At 46.0% G+C, this 13,440-nt stretch overlaps 1 protein-coding gene across 3 annotated transcripts in view; it reads left to right on the top strand.

The window, feature by feature from the left end:
• The window catches only part of LOC147124941 (connector enhancer of kinase suppressor of ras 2), a 1,271,510-nt gene that overhangs the window by 1,208,951 nt on the left and 49,119 nt on the right, over positions 1 to 13,440 (top strand). For all 3 annotated transcript variants that reach the window (XM_085995047.1, XM_085995029.1, XM_085995038.1), the window contains one exon: positions 596 to 666. In XM_085995047.1, coding sequence (XP_085851173.1) covers positions 596 to 666 — 71 coding nt within the window. The remainder of the gene's footprint in view (positions 1 to 595; positions 667 to 13,440) is intronic.

Raw genomic sequence — 13,440 nt, 5'->3', positions numbered from 1 at the left:
CAACGGGAACCTAGGGGGAGGTTTGGCTTGGTGGGTCAGGTGAAAGGGAGGAAAACAGCTGAACGGATCATCTCAATCTTGGTGGCAAAGAAGTCCATGAACTCCTTGCACCTGTTGGAGGGGGAAAGAGAGAGAAGTTTAAGAAGCCGGGAGATATCTTTGCTCTCCAGGATGATCCTGGAGTAATGGGCAATTTAGGCAGAGGAGAGCGAGGCCCAATAATGCTAGTTGTGGCCCAGCCAGATCTGGTGAAGTATCACCCCAGTGACAGTTAATATCTGCACAAAGAAGCAGTGTGTGACAGAGACGCCAGCAACACTGTGATAAAGAGGGAATTCCATTAACAACTTCCATTAAAAACTGAACAATGTCATTAATTCTCCTGTGAAGACAACAAACAAATGGAACAGAACTTCTCATATAACGTGGGTCACTTTCCATTGGCAAAGGTTTCAAATGCCTGTTAAAAATATCAGACACATTTTGGCTGTTTTAATTCTTGCTATTTAAAGAATGGCTGACTATTGCAAATTAAATCATTGTAATTAATCCTGCGTGTGCTTTTTTTCCCTCTGCCTCTCCGTTGCTTCTTTAGGTGGATGAATCGACTGGGACTAGCTGCTATTGGGTACGCACCTGATGATAAGGTGACCAGACCAGACGAAGGTGAGCTTCTGTAGGTGGATGAACTGACTGAGACTAGCTACTATTCTAACCATAAAGAGAACTAACGCTCTACAGTAATACTTTCTAATAGGAGCTGGGAGAGGGAGGAACCGCTGATTACGTTCTCTGTTAGAACTGAGCTAATATAGCCATTAAGCAATAAGGTAGGCCCACCAGTTCTCAAATGAGAATGGGGTGCAGTGTCTCAGTGCAGAGTAAAGTCAAGTCATTTACTGTATTCATTGTCTAGGATTCTGGTGAAGATCCATTAAGAGGAATAAGACAGAATATGTCCCTTCCCAATTCTGGGATTCCTCTCTCCACTATTTTAACGGAGGCAACCAACCATTTATTTTAAAATGGCTAAACTAGTAGAAATTTTATTTCATATGTTTGAGGTGAACTTGTTAAGCGTTTGTGTGCTTGTGTCCCACTGTGTAATTTCAGAGCATGTTAGTTAGTTAGTGCTGCTGTTCCTAACCTCAATGTTTCGGGAAGTGAGAGCACATACCCAGAGTCTTGCCAAATCCCAGGACAGAAGTTTAGTTACCTTACAGCAGAATTTATCATCGTAAAGGATGAAATCCATTGCCTTTCTGTAAGGTGAAGTCTTGCACTGAATTGGAGAATATCTGAAGGGAAACTGGAAGGGAAGGAACGGAAATAAGAAAGTGAAAAATAATTAATTCCTCCCTCCAATCCTAGTATGAATTAACATTATAGAATCACCGAATCTTACAGCACAAAAGTTAGCCTTTTCTCCTATCACTCCTTCATCAGCTCTCTGCAAGAACATTTGGTCTCATTCCCCTTTCCCCATACCATTTAAAACATTTATTTTGTAAAAGATTGTGCATTTCATTTACAAATGAGACAGCAATGATATATTCTCTGATTTCCTTCTGTCCTTAGGCAACGGGTGCACCATTATAGGGTCAAAGTTACTGGCTGTGTTCCAGTGGATGATCTTTCAGTGCTGTTGTACGCCGTTCCCCTGCTATTTTAATGGGGCCGTCAACACATTCATTTGAAACAGGTTCACGCCTCCCATAGTGCAGTATCTGCGGTCACCTATTACAGGCAGTGCCCACAGACCGATGCCTTGAAATAACCATCACCGATTTCAGCAGACGATCACTCCATGCACTCGTTTCACAGTCCAATAATACAGCTTTGTCGTCACCAGTCACTTCTAGGCGCTGATACCCCTGTACATTGTGCGCATGAGCCACTTAAAGAGACAGTAACCTCCAGTGGTGAAGCCATTCCTTCTGTGACATCCCTCATTTTTCTACCCATTTAATTGTCCCAGTGATGTACTTGGTTCTGCTGGGTTGCTATGGTATCTCTAGATGCTGTGACTGAGAGATAAATGGTATCAGGCCGGTCACATAATTTTCCTGTGATACCCACGTCACATAACCTCCTTCGCATTTCATTGCTGATGTTGATATGGGGCAGGGGGATGGGTAAGAGCTATTCTGATTGTCAATTTTATAATCTGTCAAAATTCTCGCATAAAAACAGCTTCCTAGCAATGTCATTGTCAACCTAAATAAGTGAGTGCCTAGTGATGTAACAAGAAGAACTCAGCTAAGAGGCACTGACAGTAAATTTAGTGGAGAGAAAAATGAGCAACATAGTGAAAGGAACAGCTCACCAAAGGGCTTAGTTAGCCATTAAATTTGTAGCAGGGTGTTCTGACACACTAAACGAATCAACACATATTGTGACATAAAACTCAAAACGGGTACAGTGACTTTTATCGTGAGCCCTTTTGAACAAGTTTGCTTGAAATGCAAGAAAAATGAAATTATTTAAAAGGAAGTTGATGTTTGTTAAAATGACTTCTTATTGCCAGATTCTGTTTTGGTTTGAGTCCTCCCCTGTGAAGTTCCCAATAGGAATCATTACATACAGGCCAAACTTTCACTGATAACTGGGGAACTCCAACATTGTCTTTTTTTCTCTGGATGTGTTTTTTTCATATTGTCCTTTGGATGTGTGCAGTGCTGGCAAGGCAGCATTTATTGTCCATCTCTAGCATGCCTTGAGAAGATTAAGGCCCCCATATTTATTCGGGGCTAGGAAGAGGGCAGGGGGGATGGCGGGGGAGATTTTTGGACGGGAAACCCAGATGTAAGGGTTTCCCGAACATCCTGCAGAAATTAACAGCAGGAGGTCTTTTAAATTTATTCAACAGGTTTGCCGCCCGATAGCCAGCCAGATTGACAGACTTGTTGTCTGTCGGGCGGGAAGGCAGCCGGGGAGCAGATGTCAGGTAAGTCTGACATCGCGGGGATGGGGGAAGGTTTCTGACATTGTAGGGTGATTGGACATCACGATTACAAGGCTGGGCATGGGCACAATGTCGTCTGTCATTTTAGATGGCGGGGGTGGGGTGGGGGGCTTTCAGTTTAAATGTGTTGGCCCTGCATTTGTGCAGGGTTCTCCTAATCTGCTTGCACAACTTCAATGGATACCCTGGAGAAATGGCGTAAATGTTTCGATTTTCTGCTGGTGAACCCTGTGGAAATTCCAGGTGACTATGTCAACGGGGCTGAATTCCGCCAGACTGTGTTTTGTAATTTTGAGCATAATTGCTACAGACATGATCAGACATCTGAAAAGATGGTGTTTTATCACAGTCACATGGGCTGTGGAAATATTTATGTATCTCACTCGATGGCTTTGAGAAGAGGTCAATCCTGAACACTGCTTAAAATTTAACCATGACTGCAGGACAAAGGGACGTAGGCACAAACTGGTACAAGGAAAGTTCAGGAGAAGCATATCGGATTGATTGATTCCTGGATTGGTCGTCAAAATGGGGAAATGGAGGCAAAACCCACGGGGTCATTCAAGAGGCAATTAGATGCTGTGATGGGGGGACTGTAGATTTCTATGAAGGGGTGGGCCGAATGGAATCTTCCACTTAACCTCCATTGGCTGCTTTGGATTAATTTTGCTGGGGATAATGCTGAGTAATATGTATCACTGATACTCTCACTCTCTTCAAAACTCACTTGCACTCCACCTTCTCCTCATTTGTGGCCCTTGACATCTATGATCCTGAGGCTCCAGAGTTGGGAAGCTGTGCTGTCTCCACTCCTATTCTTGCTGTCCAAATGAGAGAAGGCAGGGGAATATGGCTAGGAAGTGGAGGCTGTACCAGCATCCTTAGCACCAGTGAAAGGGCTCAATCAAATCTATAGGATTTACGTTCCTTAGAAATTACTGTTGGAGGAATGCTTAACGATCCTATCAACAGCTTTCATTTAAAATAGTAAATGTCTCTCGTTCCATCATAGAGACAGAAACAAATGGCGAGTAGTAGCTGAACGAGACTGAAGACATGGTCAAAGAGGAGGCTTTGCATGACATTTCTCTGCTGCTTCAACAGAAGTCTTTATCTGCTTACTTTAACGGAGTGAAAGCCTTCATTAAAATAGAAAAGAGAGGAGTGTTGTATAAATGTATTAAACATTCATCTCCAATCGGCATTCCTAAGCCACAGTTTTCAAAGAACTAAGTAGTATATCGGTTTTCTGCCCTTCATCAGGAACCCACTATGTATGGTAAGGGTATGATAGTGTCGTCATGATGGTACTGGACTAGCGAACCCGAGTCATGAGCTCATAATCAGACGATGCTTGCGTCTGCGCTCAATCGGATGTCGAACTCCAAACCATCGTCAACACCTTAACCGAAGCGTATGAGAGCATGGGTCTTACACTAAACATCCGTAAGACAAAGGTCCTCTACCAACCTGCCCCCACACACAGTACTGCCCCCTGATTATCAAAATCCATGACAAGGCCTTGGATAACGTGCACCTCTTTCCATACCTCGGGAGCCTACTGTCAACAAGGGCAGATGTCGACGACGAAGTCCAACACCGCCTTCAGTGTGCCAGTGCAGCCTTCGGTCGCCTGAGGAAGAGAGTGTTTGAAGACCAGGACCTCAAACCCGGCACTAAGCTCATGGTCTGCAGAGCAGCAGTGATACCCACCCTGCTGTATGCCTCAGAGACATGGACCATGTGCAGCAGGCACCTCAAAGCACTGGAGAGGTACCACCAACGCTGCCTCGGCAAGATCCTGCAAATCCATTGGCAGGATAGGCGCACCAACGTCAGTGTTCTTGCTCAGGCCAACATCCCCAGCATTGAAGCTTTGACCACGCTCGATCAGCTCCGATGGACGGGTCACATTGTCCGCATGCCCGATACGAGACTCCCAAAACAAACGCTCTACTCGGAACTCCGACACAGCAAGAGAGCCCCAGGTGGGCAGAGGAAACGCTTCAAGGACACCCTCAAAGCCTCCTTGAAAAAGTGTAACATCCCCACCAACACCTGTGAATCCCTGGCCCAAGACCGCACAAAGTGGAGGAGAAGCATCCGGGAAGGCGCCGAATGTTAGATCCGTGATTCTTTAAATAGGATGTTTCCCCAAGAACTACACGGATGCTGTAACTTAACAATCAACAGGTGTTTACTGGAGTAGAGTAGTCTCAAGACTGAAGTACAGAAGCCTGCTTCGGCTTTATATACAGGTGTGGTCACTGCCGGTACTACAGTATACAGGAGCTGTAAAACAGTTCTCTCTTAAAGGTACATACACAACAATTCCTCCCCTTTTAGATTAACAGTACCATAACATTCATTTAACAATTAACATTTTTAACATGCAACATTAACTGAAAATAGTCCATTTATAGATTCAGTCTTGGGGCGGCTTCCTGATCCTTTCGGGATAGCGCCTTTCCTGAGGTTCTTGTTCTTGGTGCGGAGGCGATTCTGGCCCCTTTTCGTCGGTTAGTTCATCGGTTTCCACTGCTGCTGGTTCGGAGGTAGATGCTACCGGTATGTCGGGTTCATCCCCAGGTACTCGAGACATGGGGTTGACTCGTTCCTGTGACGCTAAGATCTGATCGACGTGGCATCTCACAATGTTCTCCCCGACATCCACTGTGTACATTAATGGCCCCTGCCTTGTGCATATCGTTCCGGGTTGCCATTTCTCTGTTCGGTAGTCACGGGCCAAGACTGGTTGTCCTACATTGAAGCTCCTTCTCGGCTTCTCATTGATGTGCTGGAATTGTTTATCCTCAACATTTCTTCGCACATTGGGTCTGAGCAAATCCAGACAAGATCTCAACCTTCAGTTAAATAACATCATGGCCGGGGTCTGGTTGGTAACTGCATGTGTCGCATTTCTGTAGGCTAATAGGAAATTGTCCACCTTATGCTGTAGTGGAATTTCATCGTCGCACATGGCCTTTATCGCCTTTTTAAAGGTTTGTACGAACCTTTCAGCCAATCCATTTGTGGCTGGATGATACGGGGCAGATGTGTAATGCCTTACCCCATTCCTTCTCATAAATTTTCGAAACTCTTCGGACACAAACTGTGGTCCATTATCAGAGCAAATCTGCTCTGGCAAGCCGTTCCTGGCAAATATGGTCCGTAGGACTGCAATCGTTTTCTCTGTAGTGGTTGAGGACATTTTTATCATCTCAGGCCATTTCGAGTGAGCATCCACTGCTATTAAGAACATTGAGTCCATGAATGGACCAGCAAAATCAATATGCACCCGTTGCCATGGAGAGGAGGGCCACTCCCATGGGTGTAGAGGGGCATGTGGTGGTGCATTTTGGACCTTCTGGCATCCTGAGCAGCTCTTGGTTAGGTCCTCGATTTGTTGATCGATCCCTGGCCACCACACATAAGCCCTAGCAAGGCTTTTCATTTTCACCCCTCCCAGATGACCTTCATGAAGCTCATTTAGCACTCTCTCCCTTAACTTGGGTGGAATCACCACTCAGGATCCACACATCACTGTCCCCTGGCATACTGACAGCTGTTCTCTTCTGGATGAGAATGCTGGCAACAGTGAGTCGCCATGTGTTGGCCATCCCCTCACCGTCAAATCATATACCCGAGCCAGTGTCGGATCATTGCGGGTCTCCTTCTCTATATCGCGTTCGTTACTGGCAATCGTTCAATTATTGATGAATAAAATATCTCGATAGGGTCCACTGCTGGTGGGTCCACTGCTGGTGCTTCTTCCACAGTAGGCAGTGGCAGGCGTGATAGCCCATCAGCGTTTCCATGCTGTTTCGTGGCTTTATATTCTATTTCATATTGATTCGCCCCTAGAAACAGGGACCATCTTTGTAACCGTTGTGCAGTCATCACTGGAACGCCCTTCTTAGGATTAAAGATGGAGACAAGTGGTTGGTGGTCAGTCAGCAAGGTGAACTTCTGCCCATGCAGATAGTGGTTGAATTTTTTTACTCCCCATACTAGGCTGAGGGCCTCCCTGTCAATCTGGGCATAGTTGCGCTCGGCTGAGGTTAGTGACCGCGACGCAAAGGCTACTGGCCTCGCCAACCCGTCTGGGAATTTGTGCGACAGCACCGCTCCAATACCATAGGGGGATGCATCACATGCCAAACGAATTGGTAGTGCTGGGTTCAAATGGGCCAACACCTCTTTTGATGTGATCAATTCTTTACACTTCTGGAAAGCTCGTCTACGTTCGTCATTCCACTTTCATGGCACCCCTGTTTGCAGTAGGGTGTTCAGTGGGTGTAATACCATGGACAAATTTGGTAAGAACTTACGGTAGTAGTTTACCAGCCCGAGGAACGACCTCAGTTGTGACACATTTTCCAGTGCTGGAGCCTTGACTACTGCCTCAATCTTTTCAGGGGACTTATGTAACCCCTCTTCATCGATGACGTGGCCACAATACGAGATCTGCTTCTGGAAAAACTTGCACTTGTGGCGATTAGCTCGTAGCCCATATTCCTTTAATCTAGTGAGCACCTTCTCCAAGTTGGCGAGGTGATCACTGTCATTTTCGCCCGTGACCAGGATGTCGTCCAAATAACACTGGGTCCCTGGAATCCCTTGCAGGACTTGATCCATTGCCCTTTGCCAAATAGCCGGAGCCGATGCTACCCCGAACACCAGCCGGTTGTATTGATAGAGACCTTTATGAGTGTTGATCGTGAGGTATTGTTTCGAGGCTTCTTCTGCCTCCATTTGCAAGTACGCCTGGGCTAGATCAATTTTGGTGAAGCGTTTACCTCCAGATAGCGAGGCGAAAATATCCTCAATTCGTGGAAGCGGATATTGTACCGTGTGAAGGACTGGGTTCACTGTCACCTTAAAATCCCCACAGATGCAGACCTTCTTTGGTTCCCCAGGCGTATTACTCAATGACCTCTTCATTACAGGAATGATGGGTGTAGCCCACTCGCTCCAGTCTACTTTGGACAGTACTCCTGAACGTTCCAACCCTTCCAGCTCTGCTTCGACGGCTGGTCTGATCACATAAGGCACTGGTCTGGCCTTAAGAAACTTTGGGTTTGCATTTTCCTCTATTTTAATCGTTGCTGTTATGCCTTTTAGTGTTCCGAGTCCCTCCTGGAACACTTCTTTTGCGTCAGTTAGCATTTTTGACAGTCGTCCAGGAGTGACGTCGTCATCCTTTTTGGCCTCAACCTTCAGTGCCTGTATGGAATGCCAATCCAATTGTATCTTCCGGATCCATTCACGTCCTAGCAGTGGTGGTCCTCCATCTGGCAATACATATAAGTCCATTTTAGGTATTTCCTGGCCTTTGTATATCACTTTCACCCTTATTTTTCCTTTGGGGTAGACTTTTTGCCCCGTGTACGTCTTCAAGACAATCTCTGTAGCTTTCAAGGGTATATGTGAAAATAGCCGCTTGTAGTCCCTTTGGTTTATGACTGTTAGGGCTGATCCTGTGTCCAATTCCATTTTCACTTGGACTCCGTCTATCTTGAGTGTAACCCAGATAGTCTGGTGATCCTCCATTTCGGTTACATTATGTAGTTTCAGACAACCCAGCTCCTTGCTTCCGGAGTCTGTGTCACTTTTCTGTTCATCTGAACTACTGTCCATCACCTTGTGTACCTTTTTGTACTTCTCCTGTGGAGATTTCTTGCTGTTGGTTTTCTTCCCAGACCTGCAGACTCTTGCTATCTGTCCTGCTTTTCCACACTATCTGCACACTTCGTCCTTGAACCAACAATCCTTCTGGTCATGTGTTGTTCTGCCGCAGCGATAACACTTACCTGTTCCATAGGACATTTCATTGGTGCCATATTCTTGCGGTCTCCGTTGTATCTCTGCAGCGCCCCTTGCGGCTGCTTCGTGTGATACTGCCATACTGAAAGCCTTGTCCAGCGTAAGATCCTTTTCTGATAGAAGCCGTTTCTGGGTTCGTTCACGTTGAAGCCCACACACAAACTTGTCCCTTAACGTATCTGCTAGTCCCACTCCAAACTGGCAGTGTTTCGATAGCTTGCGCAGTTCCGATAAGTACTCAGCATTGCTTTCGTCTTTGTGTTGGTTCCTTTTATGGAACTTAAATCGTTCTGCTATCAGCAGCGGTGTGGGGTTTAAGTGGTCCTGGAGGATTTCTACTATGCTTTCGAAATTCTTATTCACAGGCTTCTCTGGGGTTATTAGGTTTCGCAGTAACCCATAAGTTTTTGCACCCATGGAGTTTAACAAAACCAGTGCTTTCCTAGCATCTGGCACTTCATTCGCCCTGCAGTACACCTCCATACGTTCCACATATGTCGCCCAATCTTCGACTTCATTGTCGAACGTAGAGATACTGCCACTCTTCGGCATCCCTGGGTGTGATTTAACTGTCAAAAATGGCATCTCCCGCGCTTTCCCTTCTTCTCCGCTGGCACAAAATGGCGTCTCCCGCGTTTTCTTTTCTTCCCGCGCTCGCCCTTCTTCTCCGCTGCGGCTTCTAAAAATGGCGTCTCCCGCGCTCTTCCTTCTTCTCCGCGGCTCAATGGCGCCTCCCACGCTCTCCCTTCTTCTCCCCGCTGACACTTTTCAGCCCTTGAGCCCTGGCTGTGCTCTGCGCGTTTTTTTTTTTCTGTGCGCCTTTCCCGTTTCCGCCGCTCGGTCCTGAACCCGGCTGCTGCTTTACCCTCTCTCTCTCCGTTTTGTTTTTCCTCGACGCCGCTCGGTTTTCAACCCCCGGCTGCACCCTGTGCGCTTCACCCTCTACCCCGTCGACGCTGCTCGGCTTTTTCTCTGCCGTCGGTCGGCTCCAGCCGCCGCTGTCCGGGAAGGATCTGCGCTGTACCTGTCATCAGTCTGTTGCTGATCGTCGTGGCTGGGGAACCAAGCCCGGCTCTCCATAGCCTCCCCTGCGATGTTCACTCTCTGCCGGACGACTGGGCGGTTGCTCGTGGTCGACGCCCGTGTTCCTGGCCTCGACTTTCTTCCACCGCCCTCCCGGAGCGAATCCTCGAAGGGAAATGCAGAGTTGCAGGTAGATTCGAATCGACACTCATCGCCACTATTAGATCCATGATTCTTTAGATAGGATGTTTCCCCAAGAACTACACGGATGCTGTAACTTAACAATCAACAGGTATTTACTGGAGTAGAGTAGTCTCATGACTGAAGTACAGAAGCCTGCTCCGGCTTTATATACAGGTGTGGTCACTGCCGGTACTACAGTATACAGGAGCTGTAAAACAGTTCTCTCTTAAAGGTACATACACAACACCGAACACCTCGAGTCTCTTCACCGGGAGCAAGCGGAAGCCAAGCGCAGGCAGCGCAAGGAGTGCACGTCAACCCAAGCACCCCACCCACCCGCCCCTTCAACCACTGTCTGCCCTACCTGTGACAAAGACTGTAGGTCCCGCATTGGACTCATCAGTCACCTGAGAACTCATTTTTAATGTGGAAGCAAGTCATCCTCAGTTCCGAGGGACTGCCTAAGAAGAGGATGTATGGTAAGGGTATGATAGTGTCGTCATGATGGTACTGGACTAGCGACCCTGAGTCATGAGTTCATAATCCTAGCGTGGCAGGTTGTGCAATTGAATGTCATAAAAGCCCAGCTGTTTCACAAATGTCCTTCAGGGAAGGGAGCTTACTCGTTCTTGTCTACAGGTGACTCCAGTCCCACATTATCTGCTTGACTCTTAAGTCCGTCTGAAGTGGCCTAGCAAGCCACTTGGTTGTACAAACTGCCACCACTAGTTAGTATGGATTTACCAGCATTGCCCACATCCCAAGGACAGAACAAAAAATAAATTTGCAGGCCAACATCATTTGCATTCAATTTCTGGGAGTAGCCCTCAAACATGTCAATGATCAGAGCATTAACAATAAGTTGAATAACACTGCTGAATAACAACGTCAAAATGCAGTCAGGAGCTGAGAAATATGGTGATTTCTAATCACTGAAGATGGTGAAAAGCTCATTAAGAATGTGCTCCTTAAACATGAGCTCTTCATTAAGGCAACCACTGAGAGGTTTAAAAAGCAACAACGATGAAAATGTTAACAGTTCGCTCTTAGTTCCCTTATGAAAGCCTTCCCTTTAAGTTCAATGTTCGTAAAAGCTGCAGGAATTTCAAACAACCATGTCTGGCAGTAATAGAAAAGATGTATTGAACCGCAGACAAAGTGCTGCGATGATGCATGAAGAATTATATAACCCACTCCAGCCTAAAGCAGACAATCGCAGCCTCATGTGTGCAGTATGTCCAGGAGGAGATTTCTTTTCTGAATTCAAAGGCCAACTGAACCTAAATTATGACTGTTTGGGCAGAACGGTCACTTAGCATTTCAGTCATTGTTCCTCATTTCCCACAGCTAGATAATGCTGCTGAGGCTGCAGACTCAGCTCCCCTTTTACAGGGTCAGGGAAACTATGCCCAGCGCGATTTTGTCTTCCTACAAAGAGCCAACGATACTGCTGTGAACAAGATGGTCCAGTCCGAAGACCAGAAATATTACAATGATGATCAGCTCCACTTTCTTTCACAGTTCAGTTTTGAATTACTAAGGATAAGGAATATATTCAAATTGCATCCATAAAATTATTAATAATCAATTATCCTAGGCGTATGAGGCTATAAATTACTATTTATGATATTAAAGCTTAACATGAAATAGGGAGGGCAGAGGCCATGGAGGGATTTGAAAACACAGCCAACTACCACTTCAGCGACGTCTGCTCTCACTCAGTGTACTGGCCGCCAACGCGCAGCCGGACAGATTTCTGGCCGGAGCCGAGGAAACTCTTGGCCTTGGGAGTCCCCACTCCTGGTCACACCCCTTTCTACTCCTCTGGCCTTATTTGAGGTAGACAGAAGCTGCCGGGGGAAAGCCTGGACCCACCATACCCCTGGCAGCCTAAGTCATGGCCCTTCCACCATGTGTCCCGACAGAATTACAACAGGACTGTGGCCAAAATACCATTTTATATTTACAGCCCCTCCATGTTGAAAATTAAAATACTATTTCATTGCGGTCAAGATTTTGGTTTTGTATTAAGGCAATATAAATACTGTGGGCACCAGCACCAATAACACGGGAGGAAAAAGAGAAGCTCATTGTAGCATCAGCAATGTTTTCACTTCTCTGTCTGCAAGAACACGAGGGGGCCCCCAGTCGCACTGTGTAACCGCTATGGACTGGTCAGGTTGCTTGCCTCTCTTTGTACTGGGCTTCCTGATCCCTCCCTTGTGGGGCTAGTACAAAGAGTTCTCTCCCAATAACAAAGCCCCAGGTTTGGTAAATCAATGAAATGACTGTGCTGCTGTCCCTGGCACAATCATTAACTTCTGGTTTTTAAATAAGACACAGGCTTCACAGATATTGGAACCTGGAAATGACTGTGGATACTGTTATTGTATGAGCACTTAACACATTTGCATCAATTCCTCTCTCAGCTATTTTAATGGAGGTGTCAACCTGCTTACTTAAAATGCATTACTGCTTTGCAAAAATAGCAGAGACAAGGGATCTAAGTTAGGAGGAACAGTAAGTTGTGTAAATAGGAGCAGGAAGTTACAAAGGGACATAGATTAAGTGAGTGGGCAAAACTGTGGCAGATGGATTTCAATGTGAGCTCATCCATTTTGGATCCAAGAATAAAAAATTGAAATATTTTCGAAATGGCAAGACACTAGAAACTGTGGAGGAGCAAAGGGATTTTGGTGTCCAGATACACAAATCACTAAAACCTAATGCACAGGTACAAAAAGTAATTTAAAAAAGACTAATAGAATTTTTGGCCTTTATCTCAAGGAAGCTGGAATACAAAGGGCAGGAAATTATGCTTCAGTTGGACAGAGCCTTAGTCAGACCCCATCTGTAGTACTGCGTTCAGTTCTGGGCACCACACCCCAGGAAGGATATATTGGCCTTGGAAAGGATACAATGCAGATTCACCAGAATGATACCAGGCTTAAAGGGTTAAATTATTAGTGCCGGTTACTTAAACTTGGGTTGTATTCCCTTGACTTAGAAGGCTGAGGAGTGATCTGATCGAGGTGTTTAAAATGATAAATGGATTCGATAGGGTAAACACAGAGAAACTATTTCCTCTGGTGGGACAGTCCAGAACAAGGAGGGATAATCTTAACATTAGAGCTAGGCCTTTCAGGGGTGAAATCAGGACGCACTTCTTCACACAAAGGGTAGTAGAAATCTGGAACTCTCTCCCCTAAAAGGCTGTGGATGTTGGATCAATCGTCAAGACTGAGATTGATAGATCCTTGTTGGTTAAGGGTATCAAGGGATAGGGATCAAAGGTGGGTAAATGGAGCTAAGATACAGATCAGTCATGATCTAATTGAATGGCGGAATTGGCTCAAGGGACTGAATGGCCTAATCCTGTTTCTTTGTTTCTTTCATTTGATACAAGCCAGTTTAGTATGCTAAAATCTCTGGCCCAGAAATTT

The sequence above is a fragment of the Somniosus microcephalus genome, chromosome 1 (genome assembly GCF_052327205.1).
Source record: "Somniosus microcephalus isolate GS21.2 chromosome 1, FLI_Smic_1.0, whole genome shotgun sequence".
Taxonomy (NCBI): Eukaryota; Metazoa; Chordata; class Chondrichthyes; order Squaliformes; family Somniosidae; genus Somniosus; species Somniosus microcephalus.
This window is presented reverse-complemented; position numbering and strand designations above follow the sequence as displayed.